Source organism: Suillus bovinus, assembly GCF_016758785.1.
Source record: "Suillus bovinus strain UH-Sbo-P2 chromosome Unknown EDB93scaffold_34, whole genome shotgun sequence".
Lineage (NCBI taxonomy): Eukaryota > Fungi > Basidiomycota > Agaricomycetes > Boletales > Suillaceae > Suillus > Suillus bovinus.
Genome location: NW_024542090.1, coordinates 38,137 through 63,272, shown reverse-complemented (window position 1 = coordinate 63,272; position 25,136 = coordinate 38,137). Strand labels below are relative to the sequence as shown.

At 47.8% G+C, this 25,136-nt stretch overlaps 13 protein-coding genes across 13 annotated transcripts; 6 read left to right on the top strand and 7 right to left on the bottom strand.

Moving 5' to 3' along the window:
* Positions 1–172: 172 nt before the first annotated feature.
* On the bottom strand, positions 173–3,564 carry EDB93DRAFT_1086798 (OPT oligopeptide transporter protein-domain-containing protein; the record flags this gene model as incomplete). The annotated part of the gene is made up of 22 exons (XM_041445999.1): positions 173–312; positions 364–500; positions 552–819; positions 875–949; positions 1,000–1,050; positions 1,103–1,135; positions 1,183–1,226; positions 1,277–1,372; positions 1,421–1,518; positions 1,574–1,768; positions 1,806–1,973; positions 2,026–2,083; positions 2,133–2,164; positions 2,219–2,266; positions 2,324–2,486; positions 2,539–2,668; positions 2,723–2,748; positions 2,799–2,867; positions 2,917–3,011; positions 3,062–3,169; positions 3,222–3,244; positions 3,303–3,564. 22 exons carry the CDS (start codon positions 3,562–3,564, stop codon positions 173–175), a joined length of 2,319 nt encoding a protein of 772 aa, XP_041306867.1.
* A 609-nt stretch (positions 3,565–4,173) lies between these two features.
* EDB93DRAFT_493886 (P-loop containing nucleoside triphosphate hydrolase protein) lies at positions 4,174–6,560 on the bottom strand. Its single transcript, XM_041456552.1, has 10 exons — positions 6,458–6,560; positions 6,396–6,402; positions 5,903–6,343; positions 5,710–5,850; positions 5,607–5,658; positions 5,518–5,556; positions 5,408–5,472; positions 4,786–5,362; positions 4,491–4,738; positions 4,174–4,432 (listed from the first exon to the last, which is right to left on the bottom strand). The coding sequence occupies exons 1-10, from the start codon at positions 6,465–6,467 to the stop codon at positions 4,258–4,260; spliced, it is 1,755 nt and encodes a 584-aa protein (XP_041306866.1). The 5' UTR covers positions 6,468–6,560; the 3' UTR covers positions 4,174–4,257.
* Positions 6,561–6,651: 91 nt separating this feature from the next.
* EDB93DRAFT_1150246 (uncharacterized protein) lies at positions 6,652–8,001 on the top strand. Its single transcript, XM_041449661.1, has 3 exons — positions 6,652–6,817; positions 6,887–7,525; positions 7,578–8,001. The coding sequence occupies exons 1-3, from the start codon at positions 6,743–6,745 to the stop codon at positions 7,812–7,814; spliced, it is 951 nt and encodes a 316-aa protein (XP_041306865.1). The 5' UTR covers positions 6,652–6,742; the 3' UTR covers positions 7,815–8,001.
* On the top strand, positions 8,001–10,252 carry EDB93DRAFT_1227639 (chaperonin Cpn60/TCP-1 family). Its single transcript, XM_041451242.1, has 10 exons — positions 8,001–8,090; positions 8,150–8,547; positions 8,621–8,747; positions 8,795–8,870; positions 8,925–9,002; positions 9,057–9,145; positions 9,196–9,453; positions 9,502–9,862; positions 9,914–10,025; positions 10,081–10,252. The coding sequence occupies exons 1-10, from the start codon at positions 8,064–8,066 to the stop codon at positions 10,127–10,129; spliced, it is 1,575 nt and encodes a 524-aa protein (XP_041306864.1). The 5' UTR covers positions 8,001–8,063; the 3' UTR covers positions 10,130–10,252.
* Positions 10,253–10,603: 351 nt separating this feature from the next.
* EDB93DRAFT_1086807 (adenylylsulfate kinase) lies at positions 10,604–11,420 on the top strand (the record flags this gene model as incomplete). The annotated part of the gene is made up of 5 exons (XM_041446000.1): positions 10,604–10,631; positions 10,683–10,768; positions 10,816–10,965; positions 11,024–11,228; positions 11,287–11,420. The coding sequence occupies 5 exons, from the start codon at positions 10,604–10,606 to the stop codon at positions 11,418–11,420; spliced, it is 603 nt and encodes a 200-aa protein (XP_041306863.1).
* Positions 11,421–11,525: 105 nt separating this feature from the next.
* On the bottom strand, positions 11,526–12,023 carry EDB93DRAFT_1086736 (uncharacterized protein; the record flags this gene model as incomplete). The annotated part of the gene is made up of 1 exon (XM_041445993.1): positions 11,526–12,023. A coding segment is annotated over one exon (498 nt), but the record flags the coding sequence as incomplete, so codon positions are not given.
* A 103-nt stretch (positions 12,024–12,126) lies between these two features.
* EDB93DRAFT_493618 (kinase-like domain-containing protein) lies at positions 12,127–13,946 on the bottom strand. The gene is made up of 3 exons (XM_041456551.1): positions 13,090–13,946; positions 12,861–13,030; positions 12,127–12,810 (listed from the first exon to the last, which is right to left on the bottom strand). Exons 1-3 carry the CDS (start codon positions 13,852–13,854, stop codon positions 12,210–12,212), a joined length of 1,536 nt encoding a protein of 511 aa, XP_041306861.1. The 5' UTR covers positions 13,855–13,946; the 3' UTR covers positions 12,127–12,209.
* A 91-nt stretch (positions 13,947–14,037) lies between these two features.
* On the top strand, positions 14,038–15,661 carry EDB93DRAFT_1251168 (UDP-3-O-glucosamine N-acyltransferase; the record flags this gene model as incomplete). The annotated part of the gene is made up of 7 exons (XM_041453121.1): positions 14,038–14,114; positions 14,169–14,287; positions 14,346–14,811; positions 14,859–15,126; positions 15,179–15,327; positions 15,376–15,479; positions 15,534–15,661. 7 exons carry the CDS (start codon positions 14,038–14,040, stop codon positions 15,659–15,661), a joined length of 1,311 nt encoding a protein of 436 aa, XP_041306860.1.
* A 222-nt stretch (positions 15,662–15,883) lies between these two features.
* Positions 15,884–17,105, bottom strand: EDB93DRAFT_1286790 (uncharacterized protein; the record flags this gene model as incomplete). The annotated part of the gene is made up of 5 exons (XM_041454516.1): positions 15,884–16,158; positions 16,211–16,334; positions 16,390–16,650; positions 16,705–17,002; positions 17,055–17,105. The coding sequence occupies 5 exons, from the start codon at positions 17,103–17,105 to the stop codon at positions 16,116–16,118; spliced, it is 777 nt and encodes a 258-aa protein (XP_041306859.1). The 3' UTR covers positions 15,884–16,115.
* Positions 17,106–17,126: 21 nt separating this feature from the next.
* Positions 17,127–21,231, bottom strand: EDB93DRAFT_1150216 (uncharacterized protein). The gene is made up of 11 exons (XM_041449660.1): positions 20,650–21,231; positions 19,200–20,565; positions 18,678–19,151; positions 18,474–18,629; positions 18,220–18,422; positions 18,064–18,172; positions 17,902–18,012; positions 17,783–17,851; positions 17,692–17,736; positions 17,633–17,644; positions 17,127–17,575 (listed from the first exon to the last, which is right to left on the bottom strand). The coding sequence occupies exons 1-11, from the start codon at positions 21,207–21,209 to the stop codon at positions 17,252–17,254; spliced, it is 3,429 nt and encodes a 1,142-aa protein (XP_041306858.1). The 5' UTR covers positions 21,210–21,231; the 3' UTR covers positions 17,127–17,251.
* Positions 21,232–21,282: 51 nt separating this feature from the next.
* EDB93DRAFT_493587 (ribosomal protein L34-domain-containing protein) lies at positions 21,283–21,655 on the top strand. The gene has a single exon (XM_041456550.1). It carries the CDS (start codon positions 21,329–21,331, stop codon positions 21,641–21,643), a length of 315 nt encoding a protein of 104 aa, XP_041306857.1. The 5' UTR covers positions 21,283–21,328; the 3' UTR covers positions 21,644–21,655.
* Positions 21,656–21,873: 218 nt separating this feature from the next.
* Positions 21,874–24,099, bottom strand: EDB93DRAFT_1251165 (clasp N terminal-domain-containing protein; the record flags this gene model as incomplete). Its single annotated transcript, XM_041453120.1, has 3 exons — positions 21,874–23,338; positions 23,392–24,035; positions 24,085–24,099. The coding sequence occupies 3 exons, from the start codon at positions 24,097–24,099 to the stop codon at positions 21,874–21,876; spliced, it is 2,124 nt and encodes a 707-aa protein (XP_041306856.1).
* Positions 24,100–24,463: 364 nt separating this feature from the next.
* Positions 24,464–25,083, top strand: EDB93DRAFT_1086960 (ribosomal protein S13; the record flags this gene model as incomplete). The annotated part of the gene is made up of 4 exons (XM_041446009.1): positions 24,464–24,502; positions 24,553–24,686; positions 24,734–24,987; positions 25,040–25,083. The coding sequence occupies 4 exons, from the start codon at positions 24,464–24,466 to the stop codon at positions 25,081–25,083; spliced, it is 471 nt and encodes a 156-aa protein (XP_041306855.1).
* Positions 25,084–25,136: the final 53 nt, after the last annotated feature.

Genomic DNA, 25,136 nt, shown 5'->3' with positions numbered 1-25,136 from the left:
TCCACAGCCGTGGCACGCATCTAATGAGGCGTTTTCCTGTGTTCCACATCTCAACGTAGTTGAAGGCGTGGAAAGAGCGCTGCTGCACCAACAGCACATTCTCTGATAGGATAAATATGCTCATATACACGGGCCACTTAGTAATGATACGTGCGATAAGCGCCACATAATTTCAGTTCAACATGGCACAGTGATCATAATTACCTCCTTGGTTTGCGCCCCACCATGCAGGGAACAAATGAGAGGTCCCACCAGCGCCTTGCACTGCAAATGAGAGGATGAACACCATGACTTGAGTGCCTCCGTCAAGGGCTGCATCACTCGATTAATCCAGGGTCCCTCATGACGTTCGAAAATACTCACCAGCTCCGATGATGTAGTTGTATTTAGAAAACCAGCGAGGGTGGCGCGTACGCAGCCACCATTGCGAAACGAATGCGACAGCGAAGTAAGAGAGAATAGATGAATTGATCCCAACACAAAGCCATCCGATAAAGTAGCTGCGAAATATGTGAACGTGTTGTCAGCAATTCAAGGAATACTGGACGTACGCGATAACTGGAGTATAAAGATAATCCGCACGAAGCTTTGGCCAGTACCTGTGAAGGACCCAGAACGGAACGGGTACGAAAAGTCCAAGTAGGTACGCCCAAGGGACCCATTGGTATCTTTGGCCTACGGAAAAGAGCTCGTAACTGAGTCCACCCCACGCAATTGCCTGAGAGTTGTATTGCTGTGGCTGTTGACCAGACCAGATGTTGGTTCCTTGAACAGACAACAAAATTTCACTTTGGTTATCTATAATTGAGTTCATCATGACTACAGCGCAATGTCAGTCGGTTTTTATAGTCATATAACAGGTGCCAGTGCGCACAGAAGTTCAGGATGGCACCAAGCAGCGTGCCGATTATCTGGGCGGTAAATGCAGCGCGAGGTGGCAGTTTTGCATCTGTAAATTACAGTCAACACATATTGCCCTACGGCTTGGAACGTACGCACATTGAGCAATCTTGAGGTCGCGGAGTAATAGTTGGGCTTGGGTGACAGTGTCTGTAATATTGGGTAAGCCGACCTGTTCTTGGAATGCAAGGTTGATACATACTGTATCCGTATAGAACAAAATACATATTTGCCACTGTAGCATTCGTCAATAAACATATTAACGACGAGCAAGCCAATCACCTGGCATCCCTCTGTGAAGGTAACCACCGACCATCTGGATAAACCTGAATGCAAATTGAAACATCGAAGATCGAAATTGAATTCAAGGACCTACGGCTGGATGATGAATCCAAATCCTGTTATTGCGGCGAGTGCACCAAAGAATAGAATAGAAATCGTCGCCAGCATGAGCGAGATAATGAAGCCCCACCTTCACTGTTCATCAGCTTGGACTACATTTCCAATCACAGCTACTCACCATGGCAAAGTTGAATTGGACTTGTATATAACGACCAGGGAAACAATGAAGGACAGGATGAAAACGACGAAGTACCAGCTGTTGGGAGCATCGGGGTACTAATACAGATATGTTAATGTTTACAAGCTGAATACACAGCAATGCAAACCTGACCTTCAGCATCTCCCTGTAGTGAGGATCGATATTTTCATCGTCGACGTCTTGCTTCCGCATTCCGTCCGCTTTCCAGAACTTCCAGTCAAAATTCTCCCACATTTGTTTGATGCTTGACGGAGTCATCCAACTCCATGCAGAGCGCAAGTCATCCCGGTTCCAGAGGAGAAGATGGGTAAACGTGGCTGCCAAACCCTAGGATTTCAAACTGTCAGTCAGCAGTTTTACTAACGTTTAGTGAACTTGCCAAATTTGAGGAGAGCAAGTAGACTATCCAAGTGCTGGAATAGTAAGGTAAGCCTTGTTCAGCAAGGAGTGTTGGATCGACTTCATAGTTGGCATTGAGAATAAGTAGTTGATCGTACTGTGTTCCGTTCTCATAGAACAAGAGTTGAGAAAGCTGTGGGGAGTTGGCGTCAATGTTCTGCCGTTATATATGAATGTAGACTGACGAATGGGAAGTTCTGAGCCTTCCAGATGTTGTTGTAATACACCGCAACAAACACGATCCTAGACGTAAGTCAATGCAAGGTCTCAAATCAGAGCGAAGTGATCCCACATGCAAAAAATGTAGCCCAGGAAATTGGAGAACTGTTCAAAAAATATGTAAGGTGCTCGGCCAGTAGATTTGAGAAGAGGTCATACCTGTGCTTTGAGCGGGATAGCCATAGGATTCACCCCACCAGAAATATACTGTTGCAGATCCGGTCAGGAACGGGGTCCACTTTCGAAGTTCGTATTCACACTCACCTGCCAGTCAAAGCAGATAGACAGGAGCCCTAGACCTTCGTTGCCGTTGCTGCCACCAAACACTCGCGAGACAGCAGCATTGTTAGGGGCTGCAAGACAGATGATGGAAAACCCAGTCAGAAGTGGAAAGATCCATTCTGGGAAGAGCTCCCAAATAAAGATACTGAGTCGATCAGCATGTTTGATCATTGCAACCGGGTCTTAATCGGACTTACGCAGCGAACACGATGTAAAAGACTCTGAGCTTCTTCCGTGCTGCCATCCCACCCTCGTAGAGAGCATCGAACATGGACAATAATGGTAGCACAGTAGGATATAACATCTTTGATGGGTACAACAGGATGCCTGATAGAGGTATGTGAGCATCGAGTTCAATAACAGATTCAATTGTGGACATACTTCTCATCATGCCACCAATTCCATAACTGTAGAACTTTGTCAGCGTCCGCTGGAACTTTAACGAAATTTCTTGTACCCAAGAAGCTGAGAAGAGAAGAGTAGGAAAACCGAGACAGCGGGATTGGGCGTGATATTGTAATACAATCTTTAACAAAGATCAGTAAATTATACTCATATGAGTAATGCTCACTGACCGCTGGACAGCAAGAACTTCGGTACCTAAGGCGGAGTTCGCAGAGGCACTTGCCATGATCACAATGAAAGCATTTTCTTTCTTGTTGAATGGTCCCTGCGAAAGATATTTAGAATGAAGTAATAGACGTGGGTAAATTGGTATACGGGGTTCAGGTAACGCAGGAATCCGCGGCGAGGAATAAAAGTCTCCATGAAGATGCCCAGGACATAAGATACAACTGCCAGGAACATCAATGACACCAGAACCGTTTGCTGCGGCAATGATATGAGCAAATAAAGTTGCCATGCTTGCTCTACTACGCACAGGCTTGAAATAATAGATTTCGGCTACAGATTGATGTCAATGAGTATCATACTGGATAAAAAAGAATCCAAAGAAGCTCACCGAGTACTCCGCCAAAGGCTGAGAGGCCAAGACCAATGACGAAGGAACGGAATGTCCACGGATTCAGAGAAGGGTCGTCGTCCACCGAGATGACGTGCGTAGCAATGTCACGTTCATTGGAGAGCACGCCTTCCTCGCTGTCAGCATCAACTGTTGCGGTTTCGACGTCGCCTTTGCCATCGAAGGATTTGTCACTAGTGCTAAGAGCTTTCTCGCTGGGCACAGTGTGCTCGCTGATCGCCCCTGCAGCGGTCAGGCTCATGGTAACAAGAGGGTACTGGACGAGAAGTTTCAGCAGAACTATATGTATCTACCTCAAAGGCAGATAAGCGACTATTTTCGTAATTGGAAGACCAATTGTTCGGTACGACCATTTTCATGGCACCCGGGTATGTACGCATGGCGTCGTGAGTGTGTGTCTTGTGAGATAAGAAGGTGCCTTGAAATTATGTCTAACAGAAATAGCACCGCATTTGGAATACCATAACGTTGATCCCTGTGGGCATCCACTTACTCGCAAAGTACCGTAATATTGATCCGGCTCATGTACCGGCCGCCGGAACTATGCTATCTCTGTGCAAGACTCGCATGGAAGCATTCTCACTTCAGGATGGGCGCATGTGCAGTGGATCCCATAGAGGTGAGTACACTGCATTTGTCGTTCAATATGTTACAGAACCGCGTGCTTCAGTGCAACGACGTACCTTCACATCGTACTGTACCTTTTCTTGCCGTCTCTGCCATTCAACCATGGCCCAAAAGGTTATGCTTCGCATATGCTGCCTAGCACATGGAGATATGCAGACTCGGACACTTGTACTGAAATGTGTGAACGGCACATTATTCTTTTGAGTGTGCTTATCTGAGAGAGACTTGTTGTTTTATTACAATGTTGCCCGCAATGCAGTAGCGAAGCATCAAAGGAGGGATCGACAACAGCCAAACGATGCAGAGTTCAACGACGATGTTGAGCGGACGAGCGACCTTCCCATAACCGTCCGCCATTCTCTTCTTGCTCCCAACGCAATAACTCCCGTTCATCCCAAACTTTGTCCGAGAGGTCTCCAACTTCCTTTAAAAAACTATCGCCGCGGAACGCAATCGGGAGGTAGTCATTGCACACGGGATGCCTGTGAGTACAAAGATTTAAGCGACGCTTCACTGAGCATTCCGAAAATGTTGACGCACCGAAAATTGGGGTTATAATTGTAGCCTTCTGCATAGCCAAGCTCCTTCATGAGGGTTGTCGGAGCATTACGGACCGCCATGGGTACAGGCATTGTGAGGTCTGACTTTGCTGCTACCTCTGCCCGATTGTATGCCTCATACGCGCGAGTACATTTCGGCGCCTCTGATAAATAACCTACACAGTGTGCTAGATTGATTCGGCACTCGGGCATGCCAATAACCTGGCAAGCTTGAAGAGCTGCCATTGCCTGTAAATGCTCAATTAGGATTTGCCTTGTGTTATTTGTCGACGTACTAAAGGAAGGGCGCGCGCATCAGCCAACCCGATATCTTCGCTTGCACAGACCACCAATCTTCTCGCGATATACAACGGGTCCTCTCCTCCTGTCAGCATGCGTGCTAACCAGTACATGGCAGCACTACCGTGGCTGCCACGGATGCTCTTGTGAAGCGCTGAAATCATGTCGTAGTGGTTTTCCCCTACACGGTCGTAAGAAGCAGAGACACTTTGGCGTAATAATGCGAGAAGGGCATGTTCATCTCTATCTGGTTTAGAAGCCAGAACAAGCTCTAGTAAAGATAACGCAGTCCGGGCATCTCCCATAGAAAGAGATACAATGGAAGAGATGACACGGTCTGTGAGTTGGGTGTACGGCAGAGATGGACCACCGCAACCAATAAGCGCTTGCGAGGGCTGAAACTGAAACAGCGGATTTTGCGATGTCATAGATTCTGCACCGACCGCCGGACTTGCCGCTCTTTCGGATTCCGGTTGTTCACAATCACGAGGGACGGATGTCAAGACTCGCTCTACAGCACTAGAGATAATACCTCGGATGTCATCGTTTGTCAAGCGCTCAAGTACTAACACTCTGCAAAAGTCGGTGCTTGAGATAAGACATCACATCTTTACTCACCTGCAACGACTTAGCAAGGCGCCTGTCAGCCTGAATGACGGATTTTCGGTTGTTGCTCCAATCATCTTCCATTGTGTTAACAATCAAGACGTCTTCATGGTATTACATACCTGTATTTGGCCTTTCTCGATATATGGAAGGAAGACGTCCTATTCATTTGCTTCAGAGATAGCCGCGAATGTGTCTGGAAGAATGGTACCTGTTGCGCCTTGCTGAAACGGTGTATCTCATCTAAGAACAATATTGTTTTCCTGACATAAGTGAAGACAATGAAGTAACATGCGAAAGAAGTTCTGCCCTACCTTCCGGTTAATGAAAGTGTTACTTTGGCTTCTTCGAGCACTGCGCGAACATCGTTCGTACCAGAAGAAGTCGCGCTTAGCTCCCTGAAATTACAATCCATGTTTCGTGCCAATAATCTTGCCAAAGTGGTCTTCCCGCAGCTCGAGGTGTGTCAGTAACGAATTTAATGATAACATAGTAGAATTCCTTCACCCAGGTGGCCCCCATAATACAAGACTGCCAATATTACCACTGTCCACCATACTCGTCAGAAGACACTCGGGGCCAGTTAAGTGCTTCTGCCCGCAAAATTCATCCAGGCATTGTGGGCGAACCCTTTCCGCAAGAGGCACGGCAGACTTAAGGTTAGAAGATGTGCCCTTTGAGGGTTTGCTTGATATCGATGACACCTGCAACTTTCGTTTCTTGGAGGTAGTGGGCGTGTATTGGGTCATCGATGGAGGTGCTAAAGGGCCGTCAGCCACAGTGCTGGTGTGTTTGTCATGGCTCTGGCTGAATATGGGTGCCAACTTCTTGGGTGCTATGTTGTTGAGTCGAGATGAGGGTTCTCCTTTAGGTGCCACATGAATACTGCAGCCGCTGTCCAGATGTTTATTGATGTTCTCCGCCAAAACAGACTGCAGACATATTGGACTTGTAATAGAGTGTCAGTAGTATGCTTAGGGTAAATGATCAAATGACTAACCAAGATACTGTGGAAAGCCTTCGTCGGTGTGAGCACTTGAAATGGCAAATACAGTAGCGCACCTAAAGGCATATAGTCGTTCGGAGAAGAGGCAAGTTAAATCTATCGGCTTTTTTAAAAAGCTTCAATACGGTAATCAAAAGACAGCGCTGAGAAGTATAGTGCTACGTTTAAATATTGCCTTCAGAATTCAAGCTGTCAAAAGTGCATATATAGTAAAATCCCTATTTACGTAGTTTAACAGTGTCCCGGGTCCCAGCTCTAGGGCGAAGCACTACAATATCTGCTCTAGACCACAGGCTATGCAACTCATCCTCGTTGGTTGATTTGCATATCTCGAGCTAACGATGCCAGCCATCGATGTAAATGGTATTCCTGCATCAGAAGTGCGACCTTATCATGTTCTTGTAACTGGTTTTGGTGTGAGTCGTCTTTTGAGCCTTACTTGCTCTCACCCTTTCAAACGCGCGCCTGACTGTCAGCAAATCTAGCCGTTCTCTCGCTATGCGGTCAACCCATCATGGCTGGCCGTCAAGCCGCTTCACAACACCGTTTTGACCGTCGATTCACCTGATGAAACCACTATAATTGATGATCAAAACCCCACGGTCGAAGCAAATAGCTTTACCCAGGACACACGCGACATTTATCTATCTACCCTTCAAGTCCCCGTAACATACGAAGATGTTCTTGCCATTGTACCCGGACTGCACGCGCGACCACCTGTTCTTCCTCCTTCTGCAGATCCTGACCTCCCAGACACCATTTTGCCAGCAGATGGATTCGATCTCATCTTTCACGTAGGCGTCGCTGGGAGAGGACCATTGCGAATGGAGAGGGTTGGACATAAGTTTGGTTACAACATGAAGGATGCCACTGGTAGTCATGCGCCGGTCGTACGCGTGACACGGGAGGAAAACTCTAATTCCAATCGCGGACAATCAGAACCTTCGGAGATGGAGAGGATGGAAAGAGCACGTTTAAGTGAATACCTCATTGAACCACCTGTTGATGGTACAGAACCACCTAAGCGTGGGTTTGGAAAGGGATACGAGCCGTTTCCCGAGGAGATTTTCACAGACATTGATGTCGAGAAGCTTGTGCATCACCTCAAAAAGTCGGGCATCGAGGTGAGAGTGATCTGCACGTATCTTGTCAGGAATATTGACATGGCTTTGGAAGCAAATATATTCGTCCCTGGACGCAGGACACTACCTTTGCGACTTCATCTATTACTGCTCACTAGCCGAGAGTAAACGAGCAAGCGGAAAGGCTGATAAGTCGACCACTAAAGTCATTTTCCTCCATTGTCCACCTGTTGATCAGCCTCTGAGCACAGAAGAGGTAACGGAAGCCATCAAGAAATCCGTCATCTGGTTGTGTGGGAATGCAGCAAAGTCCGTGATTCCATCTACATAATTAGCATACCGTGACAGCAGTAGCAGGGAGCTCGGCAACGTTACATAGCTGACATGGGACTTTGGAGTACTATGTAAGTACCGAGGATATACACGATCTCTGGGTGCATCTTGAATATATGTAGAATGTAGAAAGTAAACACTGAACAGGGGTGTTGTTCACAATTAGAAATCTTGATTTCATGATATTTCGTTGTGGAGCGCATTCGCCTAATCTTGTCCCGCAATCTCCAAGACTGTAGCTATAGCCATGTCCATGCATATTTTCGGTCAGCAGGTAGGCTCTGGCAGCTTGATACTTTGCAATTCGTGTGACGTCTAGTATTTGTTATGCAGGCAACAGAGGAGAAAGCTGAAAATGCCCGTCTGTCTTCTTTCGTCGGCGCCCTCGCTCTCGGCGACCTCGTGAAATCAACGCTTGGGCCAAAGGGCATGAACAAGATTCTGCAGTCAGCATCTTCAGGAGAGATTCAGGTGACTAATGACGGTGCAACGATCCTGAAGTCTATCCAGCTCGACAATGCAGCAGCCAAGATCCTCGTCAACATCTCAAAAGTCCAAGATGACGAAGTCGGTGACGGAACAACGAGCGTGTGTGTGCTAGCAGCAGAGCTGCTGAGGGAAGCGGAGAAGTTAATTGCAATGAAAATACATCCTCAGACGATTGTGGAGGGATATCGGGTCGCAAGCATTGCTGCGCTTGCGGCACTGGAGAATGCAGCGGTCGATCATGCGTATGTGTTGACGTTTTTTATATCACTTTATGATTCTTACGAGCACGACGACTTGATTCGTACTCCCAAATAGCTCCGATGCTGCCCAGTTCCACCAGGATCTTTTCAACATTGCCCGTACAACCTTGTCATCGAAAGTCTTATCACAAGAAAAAGATTACTTTGCCAACCTAGCCGTAGATGCTGTGCTTCGATTAAAGGTATATTGTAAACGCTGTATACGACACTAGGTCTGACTATCTTCTAGGGCTCAACAGATTTGGAACACATTCAGATAATCAAAAAGGTCGGAGGCAAACTCACAGACTCATACCTTGACGAAGGTCAGCTGAAATATGCAATCAATTTTACTTGTCTCACGAACGTATTTCATACAGGTTTTATTCTCGACAAAACCATCGCCGTGAACTCCCCTAAGCGGATGGAGAACGCAAAAATTCTAATTGCCAACACCTGTACGTGTTGGTCCAACTTGCATTAATCTCGGACTAAAGCTCAATTCCTCAAAGCAATGGACACTGATAAGATCAAGATCTTTGGAGCCAGAGTAAAAGTGGACTCGACTGGAAAACTTGCTGAGCTTGAGCGGGCTGAACGGGTATCCGCACGTTCTCATGGTCTTTTTGACTTTTTAATGACGCATTATAGGAAAAAATGAAAGCTAAAGTCGACGCGATCGCCACACATGGTATCAATTGCTTTGTCAATCGGCAGCTCATCTACAATTACCCTGAGTCTCTCTTGGCAGAGAAAGGTATCATGGTGATCGAGCATGCCGATTTTGAGGGTGTTGAGAGACTATCACTCGTCACTGGTGGCGAGATTGCAAGCACGTTCGACAAACCAGATCTGGTGAAGCTTGGGAGGTGCGATTTGATCGAGGAAATCATCATCGGCGAGGATAAGGTTCGCATTGTGATCTCCTTGCTGATTTGAGCTGATCGGGAATGTCAGCTTATAAAATTCTCTGGTGTTGCTGCGGGCGAAGCCTGCACTGTTGTGCTTCGTGGTTCAACCAATCAGATGGTTGACGAGGCAGAGCGCTCGTTGCATGATGCACTTTCTGTCTTATCGCAAACAGTCAAAGAGACACGCGTTGTCTTGGGCGGTGGATGTTCCGAGATGTCGATGAGTTGCGCTGTGGAGGAGGCGGCGCGCAAGGTCAAGGGCAAGAAGGCGATAGCTGCCGAGGCATTCAGCCGTGCTTTGAGGCAAATACCGACCATCCTCGCGGACAATGCTGGCTATGACTCGAGCGACCTCGTTTCCAGGCTAAGAGCCGCACATTACGAGGGACAGTCAGATGCTGGGCTCGGTATGATCGTGTACTTTTCAGGTGTGGATGCTGAACTCATAAGATCCTCAGATATGAACCAGGGCACCATTGGCTCGATGAGACAATTAGGTGTTACAGAGAGCTATAAACTGAAGCGACAGGTCGTGCTAAGTGCAAGCGAAGCAGCAGAGATGATTATCAGGTACGCAGTGTATCTTCCGGACCATGATATGTTATTTAACCTCGGATGCGAACAGGGTGGATGATATTCTACGTGCATCGCCTCGGAGGCGTGAAGCAGTATGATGAGAGTAATATCATTAGTGTCATGTTTAATAATTCTAGCAGCAATACCTTATAGTATGATCGAGTGGTATGCCATGATGTATCACTTTTTGTTGCGAATATGATGCAGCTATACAACCCTCACAACGCACTGCCGCCACACGACATTAGTGACTATATTTAGTCCCAGTTATGGAAGACAGGACAGCGTCTTTTGTTTGTTGTCCGTTGGGCCCGCACATTTATTAAAAAAAGACTGACAGAGGTGCACGGAGTCCCGGCATCACACCTGCCTAGTTTGGGGTGTGGTCACACTATGTAACGAGCGCGGCTGCCCACACATATGAAGTGATGCCGTCATACCAACGCTATATTGCGACATGGGTCAGGTCTTTTAAGTATGCAGTCACATGCCAGGGAATCGGGAGTCCGAGAGCTGGATATAACACAGTGAGTCACTGAAACTAATCTACTTACTCCTTCACTAGTACTGAGATGTCAACAAACATAACTTTTCATCCAGGTGTGTTCTTCGAACGGCCTTTATCCACAAAGAAATTACTAAGGTTTATAGGGTCTGTCGACGCGCAAGAACGCGTTGGCTTGCTAAAACAGACAGGCGTTACTATCTGGCTGACTGGACTCAGTGCTAGTGGAAAGGTCTGTTACTGTCTCATCTCACCACTGGTGCTCTGATTCCCTCGCAGTCAACGATAGCATGTGCTCTTGAGCAACATCTACTTCACTTACACAAATTCACCTATCGGCTCGATGGAGACAACGTTCGATTCGGGCTCAATAAGGACCTTGGTTTCGACGAGAATTCCCGAGTGGAAAATATCAGGCGCATAGGCGAGGTACTGCATTAGAAGTCTAGGACCATGAGCAGTCACACGTCCTTACCTTGATTTGAAGGTTTCCAAATTATTCGCAGACTCTGCTTGCATCGCGATCACAGCTTTTATATCGCCTTACAGAGCAGATAGACAACTAGCTCGCGAACTTCATGAGAAAGGAGGCCTCGGATTCATCGAAGTGTTTGTCGATGCCCCTCTCAGTGTAGTTGAACAGCGTGATCCGAAAGGACTTTATAAAGCAGCTCGTGCAGGAGCAATCAAGGGTAAGTCACCACCACCACATCTATCTCTGTCAGACGAAAGCACTTACAAAAATTATAGACTTCACTGGCATATCTGCGCCGTACGAAGCTCCCGAGAAACCTGATATACACATCAAGACAGACGAATGTGACGTAACCAAAGCAGTCGAGGTCATTGTTACATATCTCACCAAGTATAATTATATTTCGTAGTTACCAAGGATGTCCATAACAAGTCCATACAGTCCATAAGTATACCAATCTATTATCGGCTATTTAGAATGCCATTAGGATATCAAGATGGTCAAAGTTTGACAACTAGCTCGACTCCAGGACGATATCAGTTACAGAATCCCATTTCCACGCGTCCGCGTCTTCCGTAAAGGGATCTCTTTCAATAGCACCTTCTTCCTGCTCTTCTGCTATAGAGTCCCCTGCAGCTTGTTCGAGCATCATTGCAAAACCAACTTCGATTACAGACAGCCATTTTGTTAAATCATTGACGGACCGTACCAGCTGCACATTCGTGGCATCGTGACTCATGATATTACAGAGATCCAGCGGCAATACTTGAGGCCCGACAGTTGATAATTGTGCTGATGGACCAGAGTGAGATAGGTTAGAAAGCCCTGAGGGAGAATGGCTCCGTGTAAGTGTAAGGGAAACGCTGGAAGCATTCGCTGCAGGAAGGGAGCCAAGACTGATGGAGCTCTTTTCGCTTGTCGTCGCGGGTGATCCAAGTCCGCTGGGAGAATGGACGTAAGAGCTTTTATTATGGGCAAGGGCCATAGGCGAAGGCGGGAGCAAATCGGTTAGACCCAACTGGTGCTCCGACGTAATGGTAGGCACCTAGAATGACATGAGCAAAAAACTCAATGATATGCTGCCGTTGCTACCTTCACCGCGTCTTTAAGTCCTGGTAGGATTAAACTTGCTGCAGAGCTGCCACCGTCACTGCCTTTGCTTGATGAGCTACCGCTCCTCTCCCGGACCGCAAAAGGCCTAATGGGTGGCAATAGAGGAGATGTCGGAGTAGTCTCCACAACGATAACAGAGGCTTGTGAAGAGAATAAGCAGACAACAGCTGATGCCAGTTACAACATATATACCTTCAGCCCTCTCCTCTGGAGGCGTATTCTCTTCTTTCATTTCCACATCCATAGAGCTTGGGACATTGGTGGAGAGTTTCGATTTCGCTCTAGATACTGTCCTGGGAGGAAATGCGAAATCGTTATATTTGACCATCTGAACATCATCTGTGCTGTCTGTGATGGCTAATGTACGTTTGAACAGCGTACGATCACGTGATGGTGATGAAGAAGAAGAAGGTGCTGGAGGTGTTGGGCTCGGAGTATCACGTAGTGGTGGAGGTGGTATCGGAGCCCGCAAGGTTTCAACTCCAAGATGCCCAAAGTCATCATCAAAAAGGCCACGCAATGATGTCGGTAACCGTGCCGAAGGTTTGATAGTAGGAACTGATAGTGACGAGTCAACTGGGAAGGTATCCGGTAATGTATCTTCCTTCAATGCAGCTTGGAACGTTCGACGCCTTATTGTGTCAAATTCCCAAAGGTCTGTCTCTTCATCTACAACGCCTTGCAAGCTACGGAATAACTTTTAGTCAGTAGGCAGTGTTGGACAAATGACACTCACTCTCGTTTCTCCTCATTCTCCCAGTCGAGCGGTTCGGCCAAGCTATTGCGAGTACCTCCATTTTGCATCCAAGCATCGTACCGGAGTATCAGCTCCCGTAGAGTAGACACGTTTGCCTTGGACACAGATTTGATCCACTTCGTTCTGAGTAATTCCTCAGCGGAAAATCGCTTGTTCCTCGAATTAATTATGCCATCAATCAGGGCGACACCAAAATCCAAAGACTCACCTCATTTGGAGAGACTTTAAGACAATGCGCTACGAACTCTCGCATTTCTTTGCTACCATCCGCTTCGACCAATTGAGGGGGTTGTACCTTGGTTATTAATTGCATAACCTTGATTGCGTCCCTCAAATCTGAGTGAGGAGGTGCACCCTTTACCATCTCATAAATCATGATGCCCAAACTCCAAATATCGGCCTTGCTGTCGTACGCTGGAACTGGCTGTGCTACTTCAGGAGCCATCCAATTCGGGGTGCCCATCAGAGTGTTGCGTTTGCTCGTAGTTGTGGCAGAGAGTGCGGAGACACCGAAGTCGCAAATCATAACTTTACCGGTGGCAGTGATGAGGATGTTAGCGGCTTTGATGTCTCTATGAATGATAGCGGATTTATGTAGGTAATTGAGCCCAATGACAACCTCGCGGGTGATGAGTACAATGAACCGCTCCTCGAGAACACGGTCTTTAGAAGTCTGCATGAGAGTACGGACACTTCCTCCCTGAGCGAATTCCATAGCGATCCAAACGCGCGGGCCGTCAAGATAACAGCCATAATACTTTGTGACGTTGGGGGCATCGCGAAGCTGAGTTAATAGAGCTACTTCGCGTTGAATGGCTTCCACGTCGTCGTCAGCAGTGTCTAAGTTAATGATTTTTAGGGCGACAATATTTCCAGTGGGTATATGGACGCCTTTATGGACGGAACCATAGGCACCCTTGCCTACAGTTTCCAGGCGTCTAAATAGCTGATGCACGGTCGGCTGAGCAGCCATTGCGGCAAGCACAACGCTGACAGGGAGGCTGGAGATGATCGATGAGGCTGTCAGAGTGACTCAGAGCAACTGTATGTGACTGTCACAATGTCACAGTAGGAAGAAGGTAATGTATGACTCTGATCATGAAGAATCGATAAGATCCGAGTTAGAAACTTTCGTTTCGTACCCCTGCGCTCGATGATGAATTTTGACGTTACTCCAGTTGAGGTAGTTACTCGTGAATTCGTAGCAGTCATTCTTGCGGGATTTGGGAATGAGTAAGTCCTGACACTCATAAATTATGGATGCTCTACATCATCATTAATTTGCAGACTACTCCCTTTGACTGGCGAACATGGTGATGAGCCCTGTCCAAAGGCGTTGCTTCCGATCTCAAATAAACCCATGCTCGACTATCCCTTGTCATGGGTAGAGCAGTCTGGCATCAAAGGTGGACTTGATAACTTCATTCAAATTGTTCGGATCAACGATGACTTATCGAGTCTCAGATGTTCTATTGATCTGTCCTTCATCCCACCGCCCTGCAATATCACATTATATTCACTCACAGTCTTCATCTGCATCCTTCTCTTCCGTTCATATTGACCTCCAGACTTTCGATGAATCGCAGGAACTAAGTGCAGGGACATGCTCCGTACTTCGTCATTTCGCCAACCGCATCAAGGAAGACTTCATTCTCATCCCTTGCGACTTCATACCGCCACCTTTCCTACCCTTATCAAAGCTGCTCAACAAGTTCCGCACGGACACGATGTCAGATGGTTCCATTGTGACTTCGTGTTGGTATGAGCACAAATCAGACAAGCAAACCACTCCAGACGAGTGGGGTTCTCCAGCAAAACCAACTCCGATTGTATGGGATCACCTCAGTGGCACCCTGTTGTATGTAGATAGTCCTCATGAAATCCATAAAAACAGGCATGAAGTGGAGCTGCGGATGACCTTACTCTCAAGGTGATTAGCATCACTCCGCAGTTGTGTGTGATGACTCAATTCCTTAGATATCCACAGGCAAAGATGTCTTCGATGTTGTTAGACTCACATGTTTACGTTTGTAAACGCGCTGTGCTCGACTTGTTGGCTCAGAAAACTCGGTTTGACTCTCTTAGAGACGACTTCTTTCCTTGGTTATGCAAATTGCAGTACCAATCAACCAAGCAGGAAAAATATGCTACGAGCATTCGAATAGGAATTATAATTCATCGAGCGGATGATGGGTTCGCTATTCGCGTCAACAATCTACCAGCGTACCTCGAAGCAAACCGTCACGTTTGTCTTCTTCTTGCCTGAGCAGATCACCACTGAAAATGAGATACATCAGTTCGTAGCTGACACCTCCATTGGAGACTTCACACGTGTCGAAGAGAAGTCAACCATAAAAAATTCTACCATAGGAAAACATTGTGTCATCGGAAAGATGGTGAAAATTGTGGGATGCGTCCTCCTGGATCATTGTGTGATTTCTGATGGGTGTGTAATTTGCCACTCATTATCTGTCAATGACATATCCTACTCCAGGGCGAAGCTGGACGGATGCATTTTGGGCAACAGTACTACTGTAGGATCAAAAGCAGAATTGATAAGATGCGTTACCCAGGCAGGGTACGAAGTAAAAGATAATGGTGAGCCCACCATCCCGCTCGCCTACTTCAACAGCAACTAATCATTCTTGACAGAATCAGTGCGAAACGAAAAGCTTGACATTTCAGACTGGGCCGCGCAGCCGGAAGACAGCGACGACGAGGTTGAAGACAGCACGGGAGAGGAAGGAAGCGACGAGGACGAAGACGAAGACGAATGCTAACCAGCCAGAACCACGTACTTTAAGAGGCCTGTATGCAGTGCATAGACTGTAGACAACGCCAGACAGAAGTTCACTCAGAAGATATGTGAACATGTTGCCGTCTGATTACCAAGATCATATGCATATTGTAATTCTAGAGCAGGCTTCCTTGTGTTCTATCTCGTCTCTTTCAACGTTCCGTACTGCTTTTACCTGATACTCCAGCCCAACTCCAGCCTACCGTCGAGTTTGATACCATGAAATTTCAATGGTGTTTTTTGTGCGATATGAAATGATATGTGTGCCATTCCTTTCTCTTCAACACATACTCAGTGATGACTTGCGAAAGTGATGTATATCTCTTTGACTCGTCTAGTTTACTGGTGAACAGACTTGGCGCACAATAAAGAATTCATCATCGAAGCTGACATACTGTACAGGTGCTCTTCCAAACCGCAAATGCAGCCTATTGACACTACTGTCTCCGCCGTTCTGCACGATAGCGCTCTGCAAGATATCTGCAAGTAAATATTAGCATCAGCAGACACAAGGCAGCACCATCCTGCTCACCCTTCACCACCCCAAAGCGTGAGCAGGCCGAATGCAACAGCGGTGACGACATCCCGGTTCCACTTAGGTTTGTGCCAGTTCACAAAGCTGTAATACCCCACTGCTCCAAGGATCGCTGTGTTTACTATCGAAAGGGAAGATGAACATTTCAAGAAATGGGCAAATAGATTTTCGCTGACCTAGTCCAACCAAACCGCTCAAGACACCCGGACGAAAGACGTGCTCTCGAAGCTGCTTGTAGATGAGGGTGCCCTCCTCGCGCGCGCGTCGTTCTTCCTGGCGGCCGATAGGGGTCTGCCGATACTTCTGTACTGCGTATCCTTCAGTTCCAATCAATAGCAGTGCTCCTGCCACTGCGGAGCTGATTGCAGTGAAATTCTGACGAAGGCCAGGTTTCGTGTAGAATGTGTAGCCCACGCGAGACAGAAGGCCGACATTCACTTTGAAATGACATTGTCAACCAATACAGAGATCCAGAAAAGCCCTGATCGTACCCAGGCCAATGAGACCACCAGCAACACCTGGACGAAACAAATAGTACTTTGTGACCTCCCACAAATAAATGCCTTCGGCCTGAGCCTCCTGAAAGCGTTTATTCCTTTTACCTGTCATCGCTTTCCTGCTTTGGTCGACAAGATCATCATCAATGTCTTCTGGAACATATGTATTGTTTGTATGTGCCGCAAGATTCTCTTTAAAATCGCTGGAAACGACATTCAATTTAGAAGTGTCGTCGATAACATTACTTGCAGAGGAGTTTTCGGTCGTGAGGAGTGCAGGATCCGGACGAGGCTGATAGGGTGGTATAGTGAGCCGTAGTATTCTAAATTTCACAAGTACATACCTGCTCAGACGAGGGAGGAGCATCGTGAGCAGCAACTGAGGCGTAGGACATATTATAAGAGTCAAGGTTGGTTCAGAAACTAAAAGACAAGGACGTCTCATGTTTTTGGAACGCAGGAGGCAGTATGACGTCACTTCACTGCGTCATAGTGAAATGACAGATTACTAATGTAGGTGATGATCCAGGTTCAACAAAATTCAAAAGACATCCAACGAGTGTGGACAATCAGCAGCTACATGCCCGTGTCCCTCACAGTCAACGCAAAACAAGTCTGACGGATCTCCATTTGTCTTCTTGACAGGGGGCGTCTCGTCTCGCAAAAGGTCGCAACTGAAGATGTCATGCCCCGGTCTCTCACAGATCTCACAGACGTCTTCGCTACAACTTCGATTGATGTTTGGCGTGGGTGAACGCCTGCGATGAGGTAAATCTGTTGGTTCGAGGCAATTCTTTGACGACTTCTTGTTGTTGTTCCGCGACAACTTCTCTTTAAGACGCTCGAGCTCTTGCTCGAGTTCATCCTGCAAAAAGTTAGATAAGCACGTCAGCGTACTTGTAGGTTGTAGAATGGAGCTTACTTCGCGATAGATCTATAATTCGAGTCAGATTCTGCTCTACATGCATGAACGATACATACCTTTGACTCCACGAGCGCCTCTAGCTCACCAATCTCTTTATTCAGCTGTGTACTGGTTAGGAGGGTATTAACAGGAGAGACTGGCACGTACGTCATGTGTGACACGAGCGGTCTTCATCTCAGCTTCAGTTAAACGTTTGCGCAACTGTTCCAGTTCATTCTGCGGCACAAGTCAGTTTGACAAGCTGAATACCCTACGCGTTGACATACTTCCAACCTAGCCATCTGTTCGTCGCCAGATGCCGGTGTGCTGTGCGTTTCAAGAGCAGCCTCTTCACGCAACAAACCCTGTTCGATGTTCTCTTCCAGTAATTTCAGTTCCTGTAGTAAACGGTAAAGGATAATTCGTCGGTTGCTTCACATGAGTCGTACCTGGCGAAGTTGATCGGTCTCTGACATCAAGAGTCTGTTCTCAGATTCCAGTAACTTATTTCGCTGAGTCACTGCTGAAGTCTCCTGTTGCAAGTCTTGAATAATATGTCTGGAGTAAAATGAGTGCCAGAAGAAGAGTTTAAGAACAAAACCAACTTGAAACCCATTACTTCAGCAGATTCCTGCTGCTTAGATGAGGTAGGTGTCCTAGGAGGCTCCTGGATGCCATTGACAGGAATGTCGCGGTTAAGTTTCTTCTTCATAGTGTCGAGCTCCGAAGCACGCTCCTCGAGACTCTTGCGCAAAACAAGCACCTCCTTTTGCACTTGCTCGTACTTCGCTTGCCAATTGTCATTGTCCTACACTCACGATTGTCAATGATCATATATGAAACCAGGGTGGCTTCTTACATCAGCTGTTGAGGAGGCCGATGCAAATTCTGTTGCAGATGACCGCAATTGATCGAGTTCGTCACGCAGCTCTTGAATCTCCCCTGCGAGGCGCGCGCACTCATCAGCTTTGAGTTTTTGTGACTCGGGAACACCGTTGATTTCCAGTCTAGCAACCTGATGGACTGAGTTAAGATGTGAAGGGGCTCGAAGTAAGCGACTCACAGCAATATCGGATCTCAGATTTTCGATTTCTGCCTGGGCGTTTTCGAGCGCAAGAGTACTTTCTCGCAAGGCTTCCTCGACCTCTTCGACACGACCTTTAGCGAGAGCCTCGGCTTTGAGAACCTGTTCAACAGTCTTGCGCCCCTCATTGAGTTCGATTCGCATCACATCCTCCTTGTCCTTGAACCGTTTGATTCGCTCACGCACGGCAGCTTCCTCCCGTTCAGATATCGCATGAGCATCTTCCAGAGAGTCCTCTAACATTGCAAGCTTGCGTTGCAAGTGTTGCACTTGCTCGCGAAGATTCTCATTGTCAATTTCAGCAGCGGAGGTGGCGCGTTGGAGGACGGCGCTTGGAGACAGAGGGGTTGAGGCTTTCTTGACTTGGTCCTCGAGAAATACGACCCGGTCCTCAAGCTCATACCGGCGCGAATCTGCCGTGCTGAGACGTTCTTCGTATAACGCAATTGTTTCCTAGGATAATGCTTGAGTTCGTGTCAGTTCAAATGCAATATAACCGACCTGGCCAGCTTGACGGAGTTCATCAATCTGCGCATTTAATTCTTTTCTGTCCGCCTCTAACTCGCCCGACACCTTCTCTAATCGATCTTCTAAAAGCCTAATTTCATCGTTTTTAGCCTTAAGTAGTGCATCCCTATCGTGCTCGACGCCTTCTTTCACCGTGATTGCCTCTTTGAGACTCTTGATGAGTGACTCGCTCGTGTCAAGTTTGGCCTGCAGGTCTGCGACACGAGCCTCGTTCTCGTTCTTGACGCGTTCCAGTTCAGACGCCGTTTTCAGCGCGGCGCGTTCGAGAGATTCAGTCTTCAAATCTCGTTCGGTGAGTTTACGCTCGAGAGTGCGGAGTTGGTTCTCTATAGAGGAAACAGAGGCGAGAGCTGCATCGCGCTCAGATTCGAGTGCTTGGACTAGCGCGACGTCTGCACGGGCCGCGTCAGCGGCATTACTAAGAGAAGCATTCTCGCGCTCAAGAGATTCTAGGCGGGAATGCAGATGGTCCTTTTGTGAATCATTGTCGGGAAAAGCAGATCGAAGGGAGGCAACTGAGGACGGCCGAGACGAACTAGGGCCACTGGTCTTGGGTGATGAAATAGACTGCCCTGAAAGGAGTTGGTTGATTTTATCTTGCAAAGCCTGTGAAGAAGCAGTCAGATCCATTGAAGAACGCAGCTGAACGCGTGACATTGGGTCCTCATGTGCGAGGTCGGGACCATCATTTAACGAATAAGCAGACGTAAAGGATGCTGATCGGGCAGGTGAAGCTGGAGGTGGCATAGCAATTGCGCTGGGTATCCTTGGGCGCGGGGTATTTAGAGACGTGCGGCCTTTGAGGCCGGGGGTAAGTGCGCCGCTGTACACATTGGGGGCACGAGGAGTAGCACCAGCCTTTGGTGTAGTAAATGGAGAATCCGAAGGGTGTATATTCAAATCAACAACTGGGGGTCCGCGTGATGGCGAAGATGGAGAACGAAGAGTATACTCCGAGGTACTATCGCCATTGGCTTTCAATTGTTTGGCTGTGAGACCAATATATTTGGAGGCTCTCGAACCTGAGGTGATTTGAGTGTCTAATCCAGGTCTGCTTGGCGATTGTGACAAGCCTATTTGTGGGATCGGCTTTGTTTTACGAGCTGCAGGAGTTGTGCCAGCATTTGAGCGGCTATAGAGATTGGACGGGGTGATGCGTCCACTTCCAAAAGATAGTGAATGTGAGGGAGTGACTCTGCCAGAAAAGGAGGGTGTTATACGACCTCCGCAAGATGAGGCGACTGAGGGAGGCCGGTAGCTAGAAGGTATTGTGGGAGCAGAGAGCTTCGCTGTAGCAACGAATACACCGCAATTTGGAGGACACACAAAGTACTGTTTCCTGCAAAAATACTCTCAGCAAGATGTCCTGCAGCTGTTATTGTACACGACACCGGTAGCAGTCAACAGGGGATAGAAAACTCACCCCCCGACAGATCCATCATTCTTTCCTTTGCCTAAAAAACCTCCACTAAGTTCGACCCCTGCCCACAAGCCAGATTTACCGTCGATCTCTCCTATATACCTTAGGCAGCCCTCGAACCCCAAAGACTCTATCCTGACACTGTCTCCTACTTCGAATGTTTTCCCGGCTCGGCTTACGCTACGAGTAAAAACATCCGATTGTCTGCTTGGAGCGCGTGGTCCTGGAGTCTTTGTTCTACTCTGTGCAAATGCAGAAGTTGAAGCAACCGAGGGAGGACGACCAGTTACAGAACGACGGCCTGATTGCAATGTCACCAAACTTGAATTTGGAGAAGATGACGAAGAGGAAGTATTCAAAGTAGTGCTGGCGCGATGCTGTGCAGGATCATTGGCCTTGATCGCGTTTGCGAATGCACGGGACATGAACTCCACATCTGAGTCAAAGGCGGGTTGGGAATTGGCGGATGAAGAAGAACGAAATCTGCCTGGAGTAGGGATGCCGCTAGACTTTCCAGGAGTCGGAATACCTGATATTCTGGGTTTTCCTGGCGTTATTGACATTCTGAAGGATCCCAAGTCACTTGTAAGCACTTGTTGAGTTACTTATTAGATGGTCACATGACTTAAGTGAGCATGATCGCCCAGCAGTCTAAATTTTAGCACCTCTGGCAGCCTTCAACATGTTTCTTCAACTTCTGGGAGCACTTCGTAGACCGTTGCTCACTATACCATCATTCACTGCGATGAAACCAATTATTCCTGCGCCCCGCTCTATTCTAATCAATCGTGCGCTACTTGTACCACAAACACTCTTGCTACCTTCACTCTGTGACGCACTCGGTCAGAGGCGTTTTGCCTCCCGTGGTACGGAGTATCAACCTTCGCAGCGAAAGCGCAAAAGAAAGCACGGCTTTCTTGCTCGGAAAAAGACTGCAACTGGTAGAAAGATTCTAGCTAGACGACTGCTCAAGGGACGCAGGTTCTTGAGTCATTAATGGATGGCATGTCTTTCACTTCTGGTCTTTGGCAATTGATTGACCATATATTTAGTTTGATGCACCAGGAGATTTGCAGATTCGCAGTCATCTCTCGTAGGCGAGCGAAATACAAAGGAGACAGCCATTTCATATTACGGATGATGCTCCCAAAGTTCCACATCGCACTCTAGTAGATGGATGTCATTAATTTGAAGTCAAATACTCGAATCAAATACGGGAGTCATAGTCTAGTTGACATCCATAACTTCCAATGCCTGTCGTGCCGCACTGTCCGAAATGACACCGACACAGGCTGTGTCCTTGTGAGTTGTTGGGCTATTTGGGCGGTATGTAGGAGCAATGATTTCAGCAACATAAGCTTGGGGAGGTGAGAGCGGCGATGAGGGTGTAAATAAGAATCCGCGTTGAATGGATGAAAGGAGAGCTGTTATGGGTGTTTTGGATGGGGACTCTTGAAAGTCTACGTTGCGCGAAGGCGTAGCTTCAATGGAGGTGGAGGGAGGAAGAACACTTCCTATGACATGCGTATCGTCGGTAGTGACTTGCACGGATAGCCTTGCTGACGCTGATGGCTCGAGCTGAGATGACTGACGAGGACTACAGGGTGGGGACGATGGCAGAGGCACTGCAGTAGGACATACAGTGGGACTGGGAGGCAATGGCACGTGTTCTGGTGCGGGTTTACTAGTATCAGAACTCTTCAACTCGCCCTGCTTGGGACGTATCAAAAGCCCCTTGACAATGGGCTTGGTCGCTTTATCCGACGACCGTCCTCCCCACACCGGCTTTTTCTGACCTGTTGCCTGTTGGCGAGAACGACCTGGTTCAGTAACTCGCTTGCGGGAAGTCTGCTGTTGCTCGACATTCGTAGTTGGTGACCGCGACCGGCCAGGCCGATAACTTGTGCCCTTGGTCGTCGAATGCTCTGTTATTAGCCGTGGTCCCGTTCGAGAGGACGGTCTGGTGGTAGCAGTGACCACTGACGACGCAGTGCGAGTTGGGATCGAGTGAACCTTTGCGGGTACTGGGTCATTCCGTTGATCTCGTTTCGAAACGAGGGACTGTGTGAGTGAGTTGACCGAAGTTAGCTTGGTTGAAGGAGGTCCAGTCTTTAAAATCGTGCGTGTGGTCGTGGTGTCATCAGTTTCTGGTAAGGAGGTTGTAGGAATGAGAACTCTTCGGGCTCCTCCTCCAACACGAGCCTTCTCATCGTGTGACTTCATGAGCACAGTGCCTACTCGCTGCGGGCCCTGCATAGTAGGAACTGGAGGATGCAGATTCCGTCGATTTGTACTCTGCGTAGTAGACAGTCCTGTTTCCACCGACGGGGGACGGAGTGCACCTTGGCGAGACGTTTCCCTCACTGACGGCCCCACATTTGCACTAGATGTTACTTGACTTGACACAGCACGCAGCCTTGCTGCAGGTACGTCTTGTGGCGGCTCAGAGCTAGGAGGATGTATTGATTTCTCTGCATGTTTCCCAAAAACACGACTGGCGGTAGCGCACTGCGTGGATGGAGCTCTAGAATGAGAACTCGTCTTCTGAGCCTGAAGGGACCCAATTGGCCTTGATATCACTCTTCCTGTTGCTACAGGACCACGAGGAAGGGCTTGTGAAGCCAAACGCGAAGCAACTGTCCCTTGCACATCTAAGTACTTCTTGATGACAGGGGTTAACGGTGTAATGAAACTGAATTATGTATTGTCAGGCAGATGTCGTGAGTGGAAGCTTTAAAGACCAACCTTTCCACGCGATCGGGCAAAAGGGCTTTATATGCCTCAAAAATTAATTTTCCTACTCTTCTAACGTCTGCGCTGGCATCCCTTGCAGTCAACTTGATAATGTCTTCGATAAGTCGGGCACGCGTATCTCTCTCAATATCGGGAGGATTGAAGCAATTCAGGCAAGCGAGGACACCCTCTGCAGCTACTAAACGCAGAGAAGCCGACTTTTGAGTTAAGGAGTCTGCAAGATACGGCAAAATGGAAGGCAATTGAGTATTTTCAATCGCAGCGAGAATGCAGGCCTTTGCTCGGCCTGTGAACACCTTGTTGGTCCGGCCACAAAGCCCGAGGAGAGTCGGCATAAACAGTGAGACGAGAGGCTCAAATAAGGACCCCAGACCGGCTAAAAGAGCATTCACAAGTTCGATAGCGGAACCTGACAGTCTACTGCGCTCCGAATTCATAGCGTGGTTGATGGGTCTGGAAAGCGAGCGTATACCAGCAACCATTTCCGTGGTAAAGTCGCATCCGCCGTTATTACAGCATTGGGTGAGCTGCACAATGCCCTGCTCGATCTTGTCCCACGACTCTTCTGTCTCTTCAAGGGAGATCTTCCCGCGGACAGCTTCAAGTTCTGCGTTCAAATTCGCTGGAGAGTTATACTGCTGGAAATATGAGAGAGTTAAAAGAATGGTATTTAATGTCTCCCACCTTTCTTTTCGACATGTATCAGGTCGTTGTAAGAAGGATGCGGTTAGAAAATACAACGATGAGCAAGTTCAAATCAGTACTTTCATGGTCACAATGGCAAACACGCGACTGTACCGCAGGCCACGTGATCGCGGATAGCGGAATTTGCCGTGACATTCTGTCTCACCGCTCGCCCATCGCTCGCTGTTATACCCAGCGTCAACGCTATCCTAAGGAACGATTGAACGAAGGTAAGCCCATTTTCATCCACGCACCAATCCGTTACGAGGCACCTTGCTTGGCTGGAGAGAATAAGAAGATTTTGAGACAGATTTCCGCTGGATGGAGGGATTTCCTTCTGGATAACAGACTCATGGAATATTTACTTGCAGATTCTACCATGTCCCTCGTTGTTCCTGAAGCACACCAGCAGTTCCAGGTCTGTTTGCCTTGGGCATTATATCTGCTTTTAATTTACACCATACACAGCACATCCTGCGTCTACTCAACACTAATGTTGACGGAAAACGCAAGATTATGTACGCTCTGACAGAGATCAAAGGTGTTGGACGTCGTTACTCCAACCTCGTTTGCAAAAAGGCGGATGTTGATCTCAACAAGCGGTATGTGTTTCCACTCTGGTATGCAATTCGCTCATGTAGTTGTATAGTGCTGGTGAATTGAACTCTGACGAGCTTGAGCGTATTGTCACAATTATCCAAAATCCCACTCAATTCAAAATTCCCACATGGTTCCTGAACAGACAGAAAGACATTGTAGACGGCAAGGACTCGCAGATCCTTTCCAACGGTGTCGATTCGAAGTTGCGTGATGACCTCGAGCGATTGAAGAAGATTCGGGCCCACCGTGGTCTCAGACACTTCTGGGGCCTGCGGGTGCGCGGTCAGCACACAAAAACTACTGGTAAGTTTCTCATTCCCGCTGCCTACTGTCACTTTTTTGAAGCGTGGTGCAGGCCGTCGCGGGAAAACGGTTGGTGTGTCAAAGAAACGTGGTTAAACAGGTGTTATTGCATTATATTCATGTCCTCTATGTTTGCTCTCATGATACTA